Source organism: Periophthalmus magnuspinnatus, chromosome 5 (genome assembly GCF_009829125.3).
Source record: "Periophthalmus magnuspinnatus isolate fPerMag1 chromosome 5, fPerMag1.2.pri, whole genome shotgun sequence".
NCBI classification, from domain to species: Eukaryota; Metazoa; Chordata; class Actinopteri; order Gobiiformes; family Gobiidae; genus Periophthalmus; species Periophthalmus magnuspinnatus.
In genome coordinates, this window is record NC_047130.1 from 2325377 (window position 1) to 2345184 (window position 19808).

The 19808-nt window shown below is 38.9% G+C and overlaps 1 protein-coding gene across 3 annotated transcripts in view; it reads left to right on the forward strand.

Moving 5' to 3' along the window:
- Positions 1 to 19808, forward strand: part of kif5ab (kinesin family member 5A, b) — a 64081-nt gene that overhangs the window by 39019 nt on the left and 5254 nt on the right. For 2 of the 3 annotated variants that reach the window (XM_033966086.2, XM_033966087.2), the window contains exons 12-25: positions 1265 to 1497; positions 3011 to 3079; positions 4850 to 5056; positions 9084 to 9230; positions 10143 to 10331; positions 11174 to 11291; positions 12535 to 12599; positions 13406 to 13515; positions 14292 to 14393; positions 14896 to 15121; positions 15205 to 15309; positions 17037 to 17256; positions 18342 to 18588; positions 19519 to 19583. In XM_033966086.2, coding sequence (XP_033821977.1) covers positions 1265 to 1497; positions 3011 to 3079; positions 4850 to 5056; positions 9084 to 9230; positions 10143 to 10331; positions 11174 to 11291; positions 12535 to 12599; positions 13406 to 13515; positions 14292 to 14393; positions 14896 to 15121; positions 15205 to 15309; positions 17037 to 17256; positions 18342 to 18588; positions 19519 to 19583 — 2103 coding nt within the window. The remainder of the gene's footprint in view (positions 1 to 1264; positions 1498 to 3010; positions 3080 to 4849; positions 5057 to 9083; positions 9231 to 10142; positions 10332 to 11173; positions 11292 to 12534; positions 12600 to 13405; positions 13516 to 14291; positions 14394 to 14895; positions 15122 to 15204; positions 15310 to 17036; positions 17257 to 18341; positions 18589 to 19518; positions 19584 to 19808) is intronic. The other variant, XM_033966088.2, reaches the window with a different exon arrangement.

The window sequence follows — 19808 nt, forward strand, 5'->3', positions numbered from 1 at the left end:
AATTTTACACAGTGTATAATGTGCTTCAGAAGCAGCCCTTAAATGGTGTCTGTCTTTATTACGCTGTATAATGCATCCTTATGTTTTAGTAAGATCACCTGTAACCCCGCAAACTATGCTGTCATCTATCTTTGGGATCTTTGTGGATCAGTTACCTCCCTACAACACACACACAAACATATCCTACACTCTCTCAGAACATCAGGTCAATGCAATGTGCATGTGCACAGTGACAGCAATTACTTGACATTCTAGTCATACAGGGGATGTCGTCCACCGAAGATAATTTCACAGCATCTTTATTGAACCCCTATCAGCGAAAATTATTCCTTTTATTGCCTCATTCCGCTCTCATTCTCCTTCACACAGAGTCCATCCAGAGACTCTACCTCACAATTTAGTACTTTTAATTTGCTAATGGATCATTTTGACAACATCTCCCATTCACCGTCCTCACTGCACCCTATTTCGTTGCACCTCAGGCCAATCACTCCTCACAATGGCTGCGTTTGACCTGTATTTTGTCCCACGTTACCCACACTCTTTTAGTCAAAGATGGCTGAAAGACACCAGAAGCTGCTTCACTTAAACTCTACAGTAGCCCGCTGGCTCCAGTGGCAAATGGGGTCTCATCTCGCTATGTGCGTTTTACATCTAACCTGGCAGCTTTTATTGATTGGTGCACCATCAAAAACCACTCGGTAGACAGTCCACATGAGTTAAGTACTGCGCTGTCTTAGCCATATGGATTATTCGACCTTGTCGTAAAGCACAGAAGCTGTGTTCAATTTAAAAAGCATCAAATCAGTTGTAATACTACTGTGATATTGTAAAGGGTTGAACATGCAGATTAAGTTATGTGAAAAATTACTTGTAGCCCTTGCAATTAATACATTCTTGCATATGAATCATGTTTGACTAATGTTTTGTAGAAAGAAATCATTTATCCAGCAAACTATTATGACTTAATCTAGTTTGTTTCACTAACAAGGACCACATCTTCAGAATACAGTGTAAATATGACTTTATTATTAATGAAGATGGACGTTGTATCCTCCTCACACCTGAAACATAATAAAATAACATGTAAAAGAGAAGACTGAGTGAAAGGAAGCAAATGCAGATTGCAAAACATACAATTGTAACAAGATAACCCAACCAATATAATTTGCCTCTTTGAATACTGTAACACTGTGACTATTCCTAAGTTCCTAAACATTATGAGGCAACAGCTCTAATTCTTATATTTCTTCATCTTCACCAGGGGAATACATGAGCAGGGAAGAAGAGCTGACTTCAGTAAAAACCCTTCCCTTGCTGCCTCCTGAATCTGAAGAGGCCATCCCCGACATATCCAGCCCCTGTACCCCCTGCACTCCCTGCACTCCCTGCTCTCCCTGCTCCATCGCCTCCTCCATCGTGGTCCATATTTCTGACGAGGAGCGCCAAAAGTACGAGGAGGAGATCCGCAAGCTCTACAAACAGCTGGATGAAAAGGTGCATAATCGCTACTGCCCGAAGGCCCATCTGTGTGCATGAATAGAGAGCAGATTACACATGGGTTGGGCTCTGTAATGGATTGCATTCATGAATACACTACCATACATGTATTATTTATGTAAATGAATGAGGGTGGAGGCAGATAATAGTGGGTAAAATTCTTGCAAAAATAGATGTCACACAGAGAATGGTGATGTCGCATTTGAAATTGTTTGGTCCAAAGCTACTTATCTTATGAATTCAGATCCTAATTTTTCACCACAGTGAGTTTCTGAGCATTATTCATGACTTTCAGAGGCCAGAGCAGAGTTTGCTGCCATGGTAAAGCTAGCATGCTAATGTGCACTACCTGATTGAACAATAAAACACTTTAAAATTAGATGGAGACAATACACAGCCAACTTATTTTGAGTTCAAGAGCTGCTTATACAATATATCTATACTGACGCAAGACATTTTGTTCAGATACTTGGAAAAATGTAATGTGATTCTTCTGTCTATATGTCAGTTTATATTCCACTCTTTGTGTTAATTCTTCTGCCCGCGTTTAAAATGTGAACTTGAACAGAGCCCAATTATTAAAACCAAAATTGTTCTTCCGGCTCTGTGTTATACGTAGACAAGGATTCGTCTTTAATTATCAAGACAAGTACATTGGTTCCACTGGGCTATTGTCACCTATATTAAGACTTTTAATGATTTGTGCAGGTGCAGAGCGCTCCACTGGGGACATTATATATGACAGATAATGTGGTCAGGCTTTCTTTGACAATACTCCCCACACACTTAATAGGATGTTTCTTTTATGTATAAGTATTCAGTGGGTGGTTCAAAATATAGGGCGGCCTATGGAAAGGAAAAAACAAAACATTTTTTCTTCTTTATTCATGTAGTGTTCTCACTGTGCAAGTGCTGAGACAGGCTTTTCAAAATTACATATGTGGCATGTCTATAAATAGAAAAAACATATTCCAAGGAACGTTCTCTTATTCTATCCAATGTGTGATATTCAAACAAATAGACATACAACATCAACACAATGTAATATTTTAATAAATACATTGTTGGGAGGGCTAACCATGCATTTGACATTCATGCAGCATTGGAACTACAGACTTAGCTGGTATACTAAGAAGATGCAATGGGGTGTATTAAAAGAGAAAATTAAGGAAGGGTATATCTGTAAGACTTAAGGTTTAGAAAAAGTTGCACTCTGGACTAAAACGGGAGGCAGAGCAGTAGGGAGCAGAGGATGGATAGAGTTTAGGATAGCACAAGTTTGATATTCTGAAATATATAAAGTCAAACAGGCCAAATTAGAACCATTAAAACATGTGAAGAACAGGGGATATATATTTCCTTAAGGATGCTGAAGTGAGTATGTCCCCTGTAAAATTGCTGTCATCCATTTCTGTGTTAGTTATTTGATGATTTTTATCATGAATAGTCTTTAAGTTCTCTTTTATTGTGCAGATGCCTTAGTCATAAATTATCTTGTTGGTGTTTCTAGGACGATGAGATCAACCATCAGAGCCAGATGGTGGAGAAGCTGAAGAAACAGATGCTGGATCAGGAGGAGGTAAAGATCACACTTGGTCAAACAGAATAGAAATACTGTCAAAGTAACTGCTGGTGTGGACAATATTGTGTAAATCCCTAATATATCAGGCCTATGTTGTTATATTTTTTTCTACAAATATAAGTGAATGAAATGCTTAACGGTATGCATGCATGTATGTGTAAACATCAATTTGCATCTTACAGTAATTTTTAAATATTAATGTTCTCATCTGTAAGTATTGGTTATCGCTACAAGAATAAGGCAAAGCCCTGTCCCATCCCTAAGTAGCAGACAGAGGCACACAGTACATGTACATGAGGTTTATATAGTACTACTATATAAACCTCATGTACAGTACATGTATTGGAGGTTTATCTAGTACAGCCCTTGAGATGAATAAAAAACAAAGTTTGATGTGCCAAAAAGCTCTTAACGGATCATCACTTAATCATAGACGTTGGTAGGAAAATGAGTGTCAGTGGCTCCTTTGACTCCACTGTCAGTGGGAGAATCAATGTGAAGATTAATGAAGGGCTTATGCCTGAGAGAAATACCTGACTGCATACACAGCACTGCTCATTAGACGTCTACAACAACAAGGGAAAACTCGATGCATTGATGTCAGCTGATAGGCCCAATTTATTCACACAACTGATCTGCGTGGAATGACTGATGACATGACTGTTGTCTCTAAGTGAAATGTAATGTGACCTTTTCTAAGCACTTTTAAATGGCACCATTCAAAATATCCATGAAAGGCTTTGTTAAAACATGATTAACAAAGTGCGTTTAGAGTTGTATGAATACCAATCACCAAGTAGCCACAAACTCGCATATGTCCATGCTGTACAGTGCAGTGCCAAGAAAATGAGTGCACACTTTTGAAATTGGCCAATTCATAATCTAAATTGGTCCTGCCACAAGCCAAGCTGACATGATGGTAACTGCCCGACCTCAGCCTGTTCTGTATGGTGCAAACAGACGGACGCCCTGGGCCCAGCAATATCCACATTTAATATCACACACAGTTTAAAGTTTGACACACAGTGGGATGCAGATGAGAGCTATCACGAGGGTGACTAAATGGTCCAGGTCATGATAATCCTGAGTGCTTCTGTAAAAAGCCAGAGTACTTTTAAGTATTTTTACAAGTCGTATAATGAGAGGGTCAAAAAAGGATCATCATTAGTGCTGTAATAACTGGACATTCACAAACACATACAGAGAGTTGGTAAAATTGTTATGGTGGAACTGTAATCAATTGGCTTCCTACCAGAGCCACAAAGTGAGCAATGCTGGCAATAGTCAATTTGTATGCCTTCCACTGAAGAATTATACAGTATGATATAGAGGGTCTTGAGATAAAATTACATTGATTTCCATTTGATAAATAGGTAAATCCTTGGTATAGGCTGTGTATAAGGAAACACTTGATTGTACATATTTGGTCTACTCGACACAAACTTCTAATTATTTACTAATCATTATTCATAAAGTTAATGTCGCATGCTAATTTTGCACTTTAAAATCCAGTATTTTAGTGCTAGGGCACAATTGTAAGGTGCCTTTGTTGCTAGGTAACCGTAATTATCCTCAGTGATTTCTAAATGTAGGAAAATTGGCCCTGTGGTAGTTTTAAACCTATAATTTCCTTTCCATATTCATAAAACTCCAAGTAAATGAACAAACAAAATGGGCCAAATCTAATCTTGTAATTAAGCATACTTAAACAAGGCGAATGAGGTTTAATGACCCCAGGGTTGACATCTGCTCATGCTCTATCTGTAGTTATTGGCGTCTTCGAGGGGTGACAGTGAGAAGGTGCAGTCAGAGCTGGGCCGGCTGCAGTCGGAGAACGAGAGGTCCAAAGCAGAGGTGAAAGAGGTGCTGCAGGCCCTGGAGGAGCTGGCTCTCAACTATGACCAGAAGAGCCTGGAAGTGGAGGAGAAGACCACCAAGAACACACTGCTGGCAGAGGAGCTGACCAAGAAAATGGTGAGTTTGAGTGAGCCAAGAGGAAAGTAACTATTTACCAATTATAGCCATGTAATTGTACTCATAGGAGTTACTGAGTACAACACTAAGTCCCAATCTTCCCAATAATATGGTTTAAAACAACGCAATTCTGCACTGAACAGTTAAATTAATCAAATGTTTTATACGCCGAAATGCTGCATTAAAGTGTAATTAGTGTTTTTCATGCATACATTTTACTTTTACTTAGCTGTATTTGTAAATGAGTACAATTTTAGCCATGTGTGAATTTTCTGTACACGAGATAAGAGAGATGAGGTTTAAAATGGTAATATGTGTCTTATATGTTCATCTTTTTCATCATACAAGCTATTTTTACATTGGTGCCTGAGGTTAATGATTTGTTAATGTATTCAGACAGCGCATGCGTGATGTTTCTGCCTCTGAAACAGTGATGTCACACATAATATTGATTTTTTTAAGCACATATCATTGACATGCTGCTGTTTACCCATAAGCAAAGGAGATGCATAAGATGGAGCATGACCTCACTTTACCAAATCATTAGTAATATTGACTATCCATGGGTTTCAGAATGATTTAAAAAAACAAACAAAAAAAACATTACCATAGCAATTAACAATTTAAAACAGAATATCTTTTATTAATGGTGAAAAGTTCTGAAAATGTCCCTATAACAAGGAAGCTGAAACGCATAAATAGCTCTCATGACTTGTAAACATTGAATATTGATTTTATTGTTGCGTTTTAAATGAGTTGACAGACAGTTGTGAGAAAATGTTTATCTGAATTGGTAAAATTATTTTGAGGAGATACATGATATGATACTTACCCTTCATGTGGCTTTAAGCTTATTAATCTGCACTGATGTTTTTTACTTTCAAATTTTACAAGTTTGTGTCCAGAAATTATACTTCAGTCACACATACATTGTGGCAAATTACATTTCGAGTCCCATGGGTGCCTTAAACACAATATTAAAATAAAGAGCTGCCGGCAAAATGGTTCAGTTTTAGTGTCTCTTAGAACCAAACACATTACACCAAAGCCTCTGAACTCTGTTTATTCAAGCGCAAACTGTGCTCTCAAATATAAATATTACATTTTGTTTAATCATGAGGCTCTGACTTTGAGAATGTTTACTTATTCACCAGTCTGATACAGCAGAGTGTCCACTAGCTCATGTATATTCATATATATATTTATAAGAGCATTTGAAGTGGTTTTAAATCATTGATGGAGACTCAATCACACTGCCTTTATTAGAAAGGAGTCAGTAAGGGCAAACTTCAGAAATAGACCCTTATTTTTTGCTGGCTGTATTTCCTGAAGAGGCAGAATTTATGAGTTCTTAATTTTCTTACGACCAGCCCAGTAGACCATGGCCATCATTACTCAGCTTTTTGAATTAGCTTTCATATTTTATGCATAGAGGTCATTCACTTATATTGTTTACCCCATTTAGTTTTTGTTGGACTAAATATGATGGAAATGCTCACTTTGTCCTAACTTACATCTAGTTTGCCCTAACCTCTTTGTTACTAAGTCTTTTGAGGATGGGGAACCAAATTTTTTTTTGTAAATTAATACATTTTGTTTTCCCCCAAATGCATATTTTAGCATTTTGGGACAAAGTTAAATCACTGCGCACTGTCCGTAGCTAATAATAAAGTATTTTTATTTCTTGTCAAATGGATAGTTAAACAGACATAATCAGCACTCTGATTGGCTGCACTTGGGCAGTCCATCCCAGTTTCAATTTGCATCTAGAAATGACGCTCCTAAAAATAGCCAAATGTGCCAAAGGGTTTTTTAGAGCGAAGGGCAAGTTAGACAGATTTAAGTACTTTCTCCTTCTGCAGTGTGAGGATCAGGTTCCAAAGCTTTAAAAGGCCACCATCTGGTAATCTGACTCTTTTTTTGCTAATTTTTGCTCACACTTCTTGGCTCTTCTGCCCCACAGGCCCCATGGCTCTTTTAAAGCTCCATGTCCACCTACTGCAACTTGCATTTATGTTAATATTGCACATTTGCAGCTTTCTAAATTCAGCATATTTGCAGAGGTATTGTAGAAGCAATGACCCAGAAATGGCGCAATAGAGTCCATTCATCACTGTCTGTGGGCCTCTCTCTCCTAAGCTGAATTTGCTTTGTGCTGATACTCCTGTGTTCTTCTCCAGGAGGCCATGTGATCACTCAGTGTCACTGCCATACAACTGATCCTTTACCCATCCTCTTTTATCCACCTGTCTATTGAAAGTCATTTTGAATACCTTTATTTAATCTTGCTTCTTAAGAATAGCTGTACGTCTGTCTTTCTTGCTCCCTTGAGTCACATTATGGCTGGACAATTAATCAAAATGTAATTAAAATAGAGATTAATTGAGAGGTCTATAGCCAATCCTCTGTTGAAAAATTAAAAACGTCAATATTGAAAGTAATTTTTTCTTTGTTTTTGAAAAGAAAAAAAAAAAAAAAATCAAGACGTCACGTTGCCTAGCCTATGGGGTTGTTTTCTGAAGTGGACAATTAATGAATGAGTGGATGTACGAGGGTACAGTGAAGTGTGCTGAGAAAGGCTGCGGTGGGTTTAAATAGAACTGTGGCCGAAATGTCAAATGACCTTATTATCAGGATGGAAACGAACAAAAATGGAGAAGACAAAAACAGTGGCCGGCAGATACAGTTGTACAATTTGACTTTTACATTAACATTTGGAAGTTTTATGATCAAAGTCAGTATTATTACATTAAAGTTCAATGTAATAAGATTTTTATTTTTTCTTCTGTTGCCTTGTTATCTTCTTCATCTTTATATTTATACAGGAAGACCCAATGAGAACTCTCTTTTTCATGGGTGCCCTGTTCAAAATACAATACAAACAAAAACAAATAAGTATATAAGCTCATATAAAACATTAAAAACAGATGTCGGTGTGCGTATAAAACTTTGTTACTAGATTATTAAGTTGTAATTGTGGCACCAAAGTATCAAAAAGCCAAAAGCCCTTTTTCTCCATCTCAGTTCTGGTGTGGCTATTCTTGTGTGTTTATAATATCATAATTGCTATTTTCTCCTCTAATGTTGTGGCAGTGTGTCTTATGTTTTACTTATTACATAATCTTGTTCTCAATTTTTTCGTTTCTTCTTCTTTCATTTTTAGCAGGCTTGAGTTAGTGTGAATCCATCCAAATAAATTGCAGTCTCCTTCACAGATAGATGCACAACACCACTGTCTATGCTGTAGTTTTGATTACTTACTATGTCGCAGTGCAATGTGCAATTACAGAAACCCCTTGCATTCACATCACAGAAATAGCCAGTGTCGCAGCTGCAGATTGGGACTTTTTTTTTTATCAGATACGGAATTACAAATGGTCTCTCTCTCCAGTTACAGCGAGGTCAGGTTTGTAATCAACAGAATCCCAATTGCTTGACTGTGTTCCTGCTGCTGCAATGCATTGTCTCAGAGTTGCTTGCTGCACGAAATAGAGCAGCACAAGAAAAGTTCCATTTTTCACTCCCAACATCCTATCAGCTTCTTCCGATGGCATGTGGCCAGTTTCTCGGATCTCTATTGATTTGTAATTTGGCCTCCGCTTTGTTTTCCTGCTTGTGTTTCTGGTTTGGAAAGAAGGTCAAGGGTTAACATGTATCTCTCAGCATTGAATTCACTCTATCTTGTCTTCTTCCTGTTGTGAATTGTTCAAGATTGAGATTCTGTCATGTTTGTCAATAACAGTAATAACATAACTGAATTTAGACTTTCAAGGGGGAAATTGGGCCATTTTTTGTGTTAAATGATAATGATTAAAAGTATTTATTGTGTATATTCATGAAATCAGTACTGAAAGCCAATTTTGTGTTTGATAAAGAAAAAATAAATATGTCAATATGTGAAAAATTTATTATTTTTTTGCCATATGGCCGAACCCTATTCTAGTAGTTATTTTCATACATACAGGTCTTGTCCACTGGCCCACCTCTTCTTTGCTATGTGCTGATTATACCTCATTCTTGCCCACAGACTCGTCTCGTGGCTTTGGAGGCGGAGCTGTCCCGTATCCAGGAAGTGAGCAGTCACCAGAGGAAACGCATCGCCGAGATCCTCAACGGCCTGATGAGGGACTTGAGCGAGTTCAGCACAATAGTTGGAAACCGGGACATCAAGCTAGTGAGTGGAGAGATGTTGAATTTAATTAGCACCAAAAGGAAGCAGACTGTGAAAAATATGCCACAGAACACTGTCAATAATGAACAAGTGCGGCTCAAGATGTGTTTGTGCACTGATATCTAAAATGTTTCTTGTGCCTGTTTCAGTAGAAGAGGGGAAAGAGGAGATTTATGTTTGGAAAGGATTTATAGCCAGTATCAATTGCACAGTATTCAATTAAAGCGTCGAGCGAGTGGACCTATAAAAATACTGTGAAGATATCAACGATTCTCTAAACAGTGTTATGTGGTGTCAATATTAAAGCTTTTACAGACGGTCCACAACAGGCAACTCACGGTTTTCAGGCTTAAGGATTCGCTGCTGATTTGAAGGATTTGGCATAGCAACAGCCCTCTGCTGCAGTAGCAATAATGCAATTCACATCAAAGTATTATATCTTTTGAATGGGGAAAGGTCCTCGTAATCCTTCAAATCAGGATTGAATCATGTGCCTGGAATTTGTGAATAGATTGGCGTACAGAAAGGGTTTTCATTATAAAAACGGAAATTAAAATACATCTTTTATGTCAAAACCTCTTCTTTTTGCAAGACATTTGTACATTTTGCCGTCCCAACCAATAAATATAAATACTTTTTGGACTTTATGCTCCAACCTTAACACAAAGTGAAAGTTAGTGGCAGTGGTTAAAGCCATAGTTTGTACACGGTGCACATCTTTCCTGTCAAATTTAGACAGATTATAAAAGTCTGTCCCACTCCACCTCTCGCTTATTTCATAGCATCCACTAAAGCGCCCTATTACCTGAACGACTATGAATATAAAACACATCCCTCCCTTCAAATCCGTCTTCATATCACCCCTCTACCTTAATGTTAAGCAAACTTCACTTTTTTGAATGAATTTTCCCGCAGCCGGCAGAAATCACGGGTGCTATTGAAGAGGAGTTCACGGTAGCGCGCCTCTACATCAACAAGATCAAGTCGGAAGTGAAGTCTATGGTGAAGCGTTGCCGTTACTTGGACAACCTTCAGATTGAGTGTCAGCGCAAGATGGAGGAGACAGGCAAGGAGCTGTCCTCATGTCAGCTCCTCGTTTCACAGGTATAATGGCTCACGATGAAGAATAATAGAGATATAGATGATAATCACGTGAATTCAAAGTAGATATTGCATCCGCTTTAATTATGTTACTAATGATCCAGCGTATTGAAGTTTCAGAGTCTGGGGTTTATAAGATGATGGCTATGACAATAGCGTAATTAGCTGTTTAGACATTGACAAAGCTCTCTGATTAGACAAGAGTAATTTATACTTAGACAGGCCTTCCTGAAACATGAAACAGATGGTTTGTACTAGAGGCCTGGGGACACATAAAACGATATGAATTAAAAAGTTTAAACTAATATTTAATCAATGTAAGTGATTATTGATTATTGCATTGCATAGGGTACAGTAAATATGGCAGTGAGCACATTTACACAGCCAGTAAAAATCAAATAACTAGAATAATCAGAATACCGAGTAATTAGATCTAGTTTTTGGTGTGTATTTACATGCACAAAACCCCATGTGCCAGTTAGTCAGTTGATTTTTAGAGCAACTGTTGTATTTGGAATACAAAAAACATTAAAATAAGTCTTTCAATATGTAGCATTTTCTGTTTCATGTTTGTCTTTGCTACATTAATTTGCCTTTTTGCATAATTTTCCATGTCAAAACCTGAATTACAAATCATATTGCTCATATCATATCTTCTTGAAACCTATTTACATAAAAGGATGCATATGAATTTAGGACAGGCTCTGCCTAACCAGGAAATACATTTTGAATGAGATGGTTAATTTCATAATTAGCTGATACATAGACTGCTCCAACAGTTCCAAGCAGTCCCACGGCTCATCAGTATCCCGCGTGTGTTGTTGACTCTGTGTTGTGACTTCCAGCATGAAGCAAAGATCCGCTCTTTGACTGAGTGCATGCAGAACGTGGAGCAGAAGAAGAGACAGCTGGAGGACAGCTATGACTCTCTCAAAGAGGAACTGGCCAAACTCCAAGCTCAAGGTACGGCCCTGAATACTATCTTAATAAATCAATGCAGTGACATCCTAAACATGTCAACACCCATCAGTCGGTCTATGTGTAAATAACATAGAGCTACATACTGGGGTCGGTCCACTACCTGAACCAGTGATGAATTAACTAAGCCAAGAAAATCAATACTGTGCAAGGATGCTGCAGTACATAAAACTAAATATATACGTTCTTCTGGAATAATGCCATGAGTCTCCAATAAATAAAAATACAGGTTAAAGGCGCTGTACTGTACCTGATTTTCACTGTCTGAAAACATGAAAAACAGAAGTAGTCATTTTAAATGGGTTGCAGTGGTCCAAAGTTATTCCTCTGATTCTAATTATTCACAGTGATGAGTTTATAAGCACTTTTTACAACTCTCAAGAAACCAGTGTGCAGTTTTGTCAGGGCAGTACATCTAACAATGACTAGCATGTTAACGCAGACTTCCTGGTTATTGAACTGTACAGTGCTTTCTAATTAGATGCAGACAGGACCCAGCAGACTAAGTTTGACCTCAGTAACCTGCTTATATTATATATCTGTTCAGAGGCCAGACAAATGTTGCTCAAATACATGGAAAAAAGGCACTTGACCTTTAAGATGAAAACATTTGGTGAAATGTACAAATTTTCCACATTATGAAAAAAATGTGAACAAATGATTCTTTCTTCTTCTAAAGTCTAGACCTATTGATCTCTTTTGCTGCTCAGCTTCAATGTGAGGCATATTTCTAAATGTGTTTAAAATGTAAGATACAACTAACCATGTAGAGTCCCAGAATACAGATACAGACACATTTCACAAAGGCAGTGTGAGTCACTGTTTTAGGGAGTCTCAATGAAGTGCTTTAAATAACAGTCGGCTAAATGAATTCACTCTTTATTCACGATGCCACATGGTCCTTGAGTGGTCTCAGGAGTAAATAAACGCTGAGCTGTGGAGGTTGTGCCTGAAAGAGCCTGATATTTTCATCATTAAAGTGGCTCTATGTCCTGCTCAGTGTCCCTGTAGCTGGGACATTACACATGATTACACCAGAGGTATGCCTTCTCCCCTCCTGACCTGGTCGTCACAATCACTCGACGTGCCGCAGTGCTGTCAAAGGCAGGTCATTGTCACCCCGTTTATCTCCATCAGTGACACGCTCCACCATCTCTCTCCCTCTCCTCTCTCTGCTTATCACCATAGTTATCTTCTTTTCCAAACATGTCTGCTTGGATGTTTTCAGAGAGTGTGTCGCGGGTGGCCATGCGGGAGAATCACACAACTGTCCAGAAGTCAGCCAGAATAAAGGTAACCATGACTCGGACTAGAGCATCACCACTGAACGCCTTTCATCCCTCTGCGACAGTCATGTGCCAGCTGCTGTTGTCATAGTGTGTAGGTGGAGGAGCAGACACGGAACATTTTTTACGCATCGTTTGAGGTGCCCATGGTTCTCCTAAGGCACTAAGCCCAAACTATTCATTGTGAGTGCTCTGAGAAAAGTCTGCACAAATTGCTTTGTAACAAAATGAGACTCGAGTAGCAACAGGAATGTTTCCTTAGGAAATGTCAGATTCAAATGATCAAGTCCTTATTCCAAATTATAACTGCATTAAATGATATTGCACTGTAACATGGCTTATTCAGAGCGCTGTTGTTTATTTCTAGTCTTTTTAGGTGTAATTACACATGTTTATTTGCTTTGATGCTTGATATATGCAGGAGTTAAAAGAACACAGTCGTGTTTGAACTAAGCTTCTCCAAAAGAACATGCCCCCTCAAGAGACTCGCAATTATGTAATCGAGCAGTTTCCAGCTGTTTTTCTACTACAGGGTAAACATTAACATGTGATCAAATCAGTTATAAGTTTGCTCTAAATGGGACTGAGGGCTCTCTGGAGCTCTCGTTCATCACTAAATCACCACTTAACAGTTGTTTTATTCTATGTCAAGGTTCATTAGCTCAAAAGTCACACTGGCAGTGGAATACACTCTAGTCTATTTCCTATGTGTCCATGTGTTCACTGGAGTGTGTAATACTCAGTCATTATTTAGTGTTTTCCCGTGTGTCCTAACACGTGTCTGTCCTGCCCCTGGTGGTGGCCTCTCCTCAGAGGGCCATGGAGCAGCAGATGGCCTCACACAGAGAGGCACACAGCAAACAGCTCAGCCTTCTGAGAGATGAACTCAGCGAGAAGCAGAGGACCATCGACCAGCTCTCAGAGTTAGTGCCTACTTGTCATTCTGTTTGTCATTCCTTGAAAAAGCTGTATATTTTCAATTAATTGCCTGGTCTTATCTCTCCTATGAGGTCTGCATTGTGAATGAACTGCAGTACAAGGTTTATGTTGAAATGTGGTTTAGGATTCCTCTGGGCATTTGTGTTTAGAAGCATCAGTGTATCAGATAAGACAGAGAGGACAGTACACAGAGGATTGCTGTGAGACTGCTTGTTTGGTCCCCCTGAAACCCTCAGAACACATTCAGACTCCTCTGTCTTTTTCTGTTAATCAGATGAAATTGGTGGGAAATAGACTGTTAAGTGTTTGTAGTGAATACAATTTATAAACATAAAATAAAATAAATACCACAGGGACACAATGTAATATCAAACATCTAAACTGGACGCCTCTGACGCCCTGGTGTGAACGCACCATAAGCCTTTAAGGTGATTAATAACAATTACCGTTGTCTTTGTGTAAACCCTGACAAATAAATGCATGATGTATAGAGGTATGAAGGCAGTTATGTTCAATTACACTGAGTAATAATATAAATTTTAAGTAAGTAAATGTTGTGGCAAGGTTAAGCAGAAAAGGACAAATGTAATCCCATAGAGCCCCATTACATTAGAGGTAGGTTTTACGGTTCTGACCTCTACATACAGGACACAACCTACTCTCTACATTACTCATTCAGATGCACTTGTCTTTTTAGATGACTAAGCTGAACATTGAAGGAAAATCGTAATCCAAACCAGGCTTTTGCTTTGCACTTTAGTTGTAACCAGAAACAGCAGTTGGAGCTGGATCAACTTCATGAGGATTTTGAACATCTGAAGAGCCAGGAGCATCACAAGAGTAGGCAGCTGGAGGAACTGACGTGAGTGTGTGTGTTACTGTGTGTGTTACTGTGCTCTGTGGGCCTGGCCAGTGTTCAAACAGCCCCCATATGGATACCTCAGGGCTGTCTCTTTCACTCCACATCCTCTATTCTTCACTGTCACTTACCATTCTTTGGTCCACTTATTTTGTTGTTATGACATTCATGCAGTATTCATGTACTGTATCCTTTTCTTAATATTCTAATGCAGCTATACAGACTGTGCCTATAATTGGCTAGAAAGCTAAGCTAACCCTTTTAACCTTCTTTTATCTGGTTAGCTGTCAGACCCTCTTTGACGTTCCATTATAGACTTTTACTATAAAGAGACAGCTGGTTGATAATAGGCCTCAGCACTGACCTTTGCAGCTTGTTGCATCATATGGCAGATGGCTAACAGCTCGTGAATAGGTCGATGCTGTATGATACATATGTTCCTTATTCATGAAAGTGCCATAAATCTGCATATACTGTATGTGTCTGACTTTCTGTCCGTCTGCAGGTTTCTTAATGAGCGACATGAGCAGTCAAAGCAGGACCTCAAAGGACTGGAGGAGACTGTTGTAAGTCATGATGATTTCATTTCTCATCTCTCAGTTAATATGTTTTTGGCTGTTGTAACTTTTCACTTTGTACTGTGTGTCTTTATGCTTAAGGCTCGTGAGCTCTACAGCCTGCACAACCTCCGCAAGCTGTTTGTTCAAGACCTCACCACTCGAGTCAGAAAAGTAAGTCCTTATCTACTGTATCTAAGAAGCACAAACTATCAATTGAAAGTCTATTGTGGTAACTTTTATCATCTTTTGGACAGAGTTCAGACTTGCACCTGGATGACAGTGGAGGATATTTCACTCAGAAACAGAAGATTTCCTTTCTCGAGAACAACTTGGAACAGCTCACAAAAGTTCACAAACAGGTAACAAACTTAGTGAGTTTACTTTTGCACGTACTAGCACGTGGTTGTATTAGAGGTGCAATGATACGTTCGAAATCAAAATAGGAAAGAAGGCTGTTCTAATCCAGAGCTGATTGTTGTGTGCTGTTTATCCGTGCTTTCCCAGAGCAAAGCAATTCTAGGCCCATCAATATTTTTTCTCCTGGAACTTATGAAAGTCTCCTTGAAACAGTGCAGTGAGGTGTGCGTTCAGGGAAAGCTGTGTGGCACAAAACATTTTTTTATATTTGATAAACAATGAGTTTATCCTCTGAGGATTTTCACTACAGCAGTGGATGACGTATGATGCTCGAAATGCTCAGCTGATTGGCACATCTACTCAGGCTGGCAGATCATGTGAACTGCACTGCAGCAGTTTGTCAGGCAGAAAACCAATGTGAAAGAGGCTGCTGGGAGAGGCTATCCCAGCCACCTCCTGCTGATACTGTGAGAATGAAAGTCTAAAGTCACGCTCATAAATCTGCAAAGTCTCAGTAGTGATAAGGCAAAGGAAATGTGTCCACATATCTAATGTGTGTCTGCCCGTACACCTGCTGAACCTCCACATACACAAATCATGCAGATGGGATTATTCCAGTGACACAGCTGCAGACCTGCACAGCCTATTTCAGTTTGTTCATATATTACATTCTAAAAGCAGATTATGTTTCTGAAGGGTTTGTGCAAATAACTTCACATTTCCAGGATGATAAAAACAATATATTATTCTAAGTATGTTGCACTCCAGGGTTTGGGCTCATTTGCATAATCATGGTGCACGGACCATCCAAGGTGCTCAATCAGGGATTTTTATGCTCACTCTCTACATCTGCTCCAAATGGATGATACTTAAATATGGCCTTACGATCAGAGATGAAGAGGCAAGTCATCACACAAGCAGTGATTCTGGGGCTATGAACACATTTACAATGCATTATCTAGACAGTATTCTGAACTATTCTGAATATTCACTGTGATATTAGGATTCAGTGACTGAAATGAAAAATATAGGCCTGATTAGGCGGCATTATCCTATAAAGAAAAAAACAGTTTTATCCTAGAAAACAGCAAGACTGTATAGATTTAAGCATGTAATTATCCGTATACTGTCTGTTTAATGATCCCTCTGTTTTCTTACTGTAAGGCAATAATGGTTTGTTGACTCTTAACTGCCCTTAACAAATAAGTGAGAGTGAATAGTTTCTAGGATTGGCTCCAACCTCCTGCTGCTTCTTTTATCTAATGGATGAAAAATCAACAATATTGTTTTAGTTGGTCTGGGTTCGGAAGCTAAATTGAAAAACAGTCTCAGGCAGTCAGGATAACTGCTACGGTTCTTTTTTTTCTTTAATTCTGCATACATTTAGGTATGGGTTTGGTAAAAAACAAAAAACAAAAACAAAAACCCAAAAAAACAACAACATTACAGCATTACAGAAGAAATGGGTTCCATCCATCCATTTTCTTCCGCTTATCCGTGGCTGGGTCGCGGGGGTTGCTGTTTCTTTATTTTTTTCAGTATGGTTCATTTTTTTCATTTTCTTAACAGTGGTGTACTATAATACCCCACAGCTCTTTTACACTCACTCACACATGTTTCTAAACATCAGCTTCTCAGCTAAAACACTATGAAACAATGAAAATAGAAATATTTATATCTTATGATTTGCCTTGTTAATGCAGTATATGCTGTTGTTTGCCTGTCACAGCTGGTCCGTGACAATGCAGACCTGCGCTGTGAGCTTCCAAAGTTGGAAAAGCGTCTTCGCTCTACAGCGGAGCGAGTCAAGGCTCTGGAGGGGGCACTGAAGGAGGCCAAGGAGGGCGCCATGAAGGACCGCCACCGCTACCAGCAGGAAGTGGAGCGCATCAAAGACGTGATGATCAGGACTCGCAACCCTTTCCGCCGCCCACACGCAGCTCAGATCGGTCAGTCACACTCCTCACCTACCACACTAAACATCATCCCCAATGTGTCATCTTGATAAAAGCTTGTAAGCGGATCAAATGGAGCAATATAATAACAAAGCGCGATCCAATAATTTGTACCGCTGCACTGATCCTTTAAATCCCATCTGCCAGGCTCAACATCAGGTCAGCCATAGATTTAGCCCTTACCTTTGTATTAAAAAATGATATGATGTATCAGCTACTGAAAATGTGTTTACACATGTGTCCTATGAAAACATTATGGACCCAGATCAGAATTAGTCAACCTGGCTACAGGATATACAAGCATTTGTGATTATTTAAAATATATATCAGGATCTCCAGAAGTTGTGTTGCCAGTTCCAAGTCTGAAGACATAACAGATCGGGTTAAACACAACTACTATGTTGCTGTTGGACATTGTGCTACTGTTGATCTGTTGGAGGTGAAGGAGTCAGACTAGTATGATCCAGGTACAGTCAGACAGACTTATTCTGTACCAAAAGAGAAACCCCCAAATCCCATTTAAGTATTTGTTTGTTTGTATAAGCTGTTTCATGGTGCAGGTTTTCCTTATTTCCTCTTTTCCTGTTAATACCTGTGGGACATCATTTGCACTCTTAACTAGTCCTTATATGCATTTAATCTCCTTCCCCTGCAGTTTATTCATATAGTCCAGTATGAAAGCATATAGTTATGCTCCACTGGCTCACGTCTAGCACCAAACTAAAAATAACACCCTCTAATGATGATGCTTACGCCAGTGATACAGTTGGGGAACTCTTTTCTCCTAAAACTTGCAAAGACCTGGTTTAATGAGATGCGCATTCTTTCAGAAAATGAGCTATTGATTTTGTGTCCTTGCTGTTTTCTGTAAATGTATTTCTAATGTCTATGAATAACAAGTGATTTTAGGATTGTCCTTGGGCATCCACAGCTTAATTTCTCTAATATTGAATTCTAATATTGTACAGTTTTAAACCAAAAAACACAGCAGAGCCAGAGGCACATGAGACTAAAGATGTTCTTATTGGTGCATAGATGAATAGCTAAATCAATATATCATCTCGTCTCGCTCCCCACAGCGAAGCCAGTACGTCCGGGCCATTACCCGCTGTGTCCTCCCACCAATCCCTTCTTGAGCCGAGGCTTCAGTGAGCACCCCATCGCCTTCTGCAATGCTGTCTTCTACAACCAAAACAAACAGAAAGCATCTGATCCCGCTGAGCCGCTTTCTCCAGATAGTGAGCCTGAGTCCACACCGAGCAGCCCCACCAAGACTCCCCACGCACAAGACAGTCAGGAGTGTGATAATGGACTTCAAAACAGCATGTAAGTATTAAAAGTTTAAGCACGTGTTTTAATGAGTCTGAGGCTCTTATAGGAGATAGAAATATGCATATTAAATAAATAATAGTGGATATGCAAAGGAGCAAGAAAGCATGGGGTAAGACAAGTCATGCTTTAAATTACAGATGAAAGTTATTAACCAAAGACTAAGCTCTGAAAATAGATCATTCAAAAACTGATTTGTTGTGATGCACATGCTGGATTAGAACAACTAAGTATTTCCCTGTAGATTTACAGAATGGCCTACTGATTTGCTTCTAGGAATGCTTTCTTGGCTTACACTTATCTTTGCATCTTAATCTTTGACCTTGCATTAACACTGGCACATAAGCCGACTTGGGAATTGCCCCTGAAGAAATGGGATGGAGCTCGCAAATAAATATTTAATTTGTTTGATAGTACTCACCGCTGTTGTGATCTTTCAGTGTGTTCTTTCAAATGTACATCAAGCATTGTAACATACCGGTAGTCTTCTTAGCTAATGGGCTGAATACATGTATAATATTTTTTTAATTCACTGTTAAAATGGATCCTCAGTTACTGAAAAATTACAATTAAAAACAGAAGATGGTAAAAATACTTATAAGAGATGGTTCTGTCCTTTTATGGGAGGCAAATTGACCAGTGAAGGCCTTATTAATCAAACATGGCTGTTGGCTCTTTCTAATCTTGCCTTAGTGCTTTTGACTTCTCGCTTCCATGTGCTTAGAAATTAGCTCTGATTGCATATTGTTAAAAGGTAGCCACTTTCTCAGTCATGCCTATGCGTTATCACACTAGGCAGACTGTGAGAGTGAGAGTTTTCGTAAGCCATTTTGAGATTGTAGATATGCACCTCATTCACATTGAAAAGTGTTATAGTTGTAAGATAACTGAGCTAACTGTACTTCATGTTTTTGTATCTGCTCTCAGGCCTACAGTGGAACCAGTGAACACAGCTGCCAACAGCACAGCAGAGATGCTCGATACAGAAAATGGTGAGCCTTCTTCTGCCTGCTAAAACAACAACTTTTTTAGGGAATGAACTTTGTTTCATGCTATACACAGTGTTTTCTTTTGATAATTGCCGTTGGTACGTGGACGGGGGCTAACTGAGACTTGTAGACTGTTATCCCTGTGTAATAAAGCTAAGGGTTATGCAATAGAGAAAGATTAAAAGCACTTCTAATAATACTAACCAATATTTTTTGTGGTGAAATTAA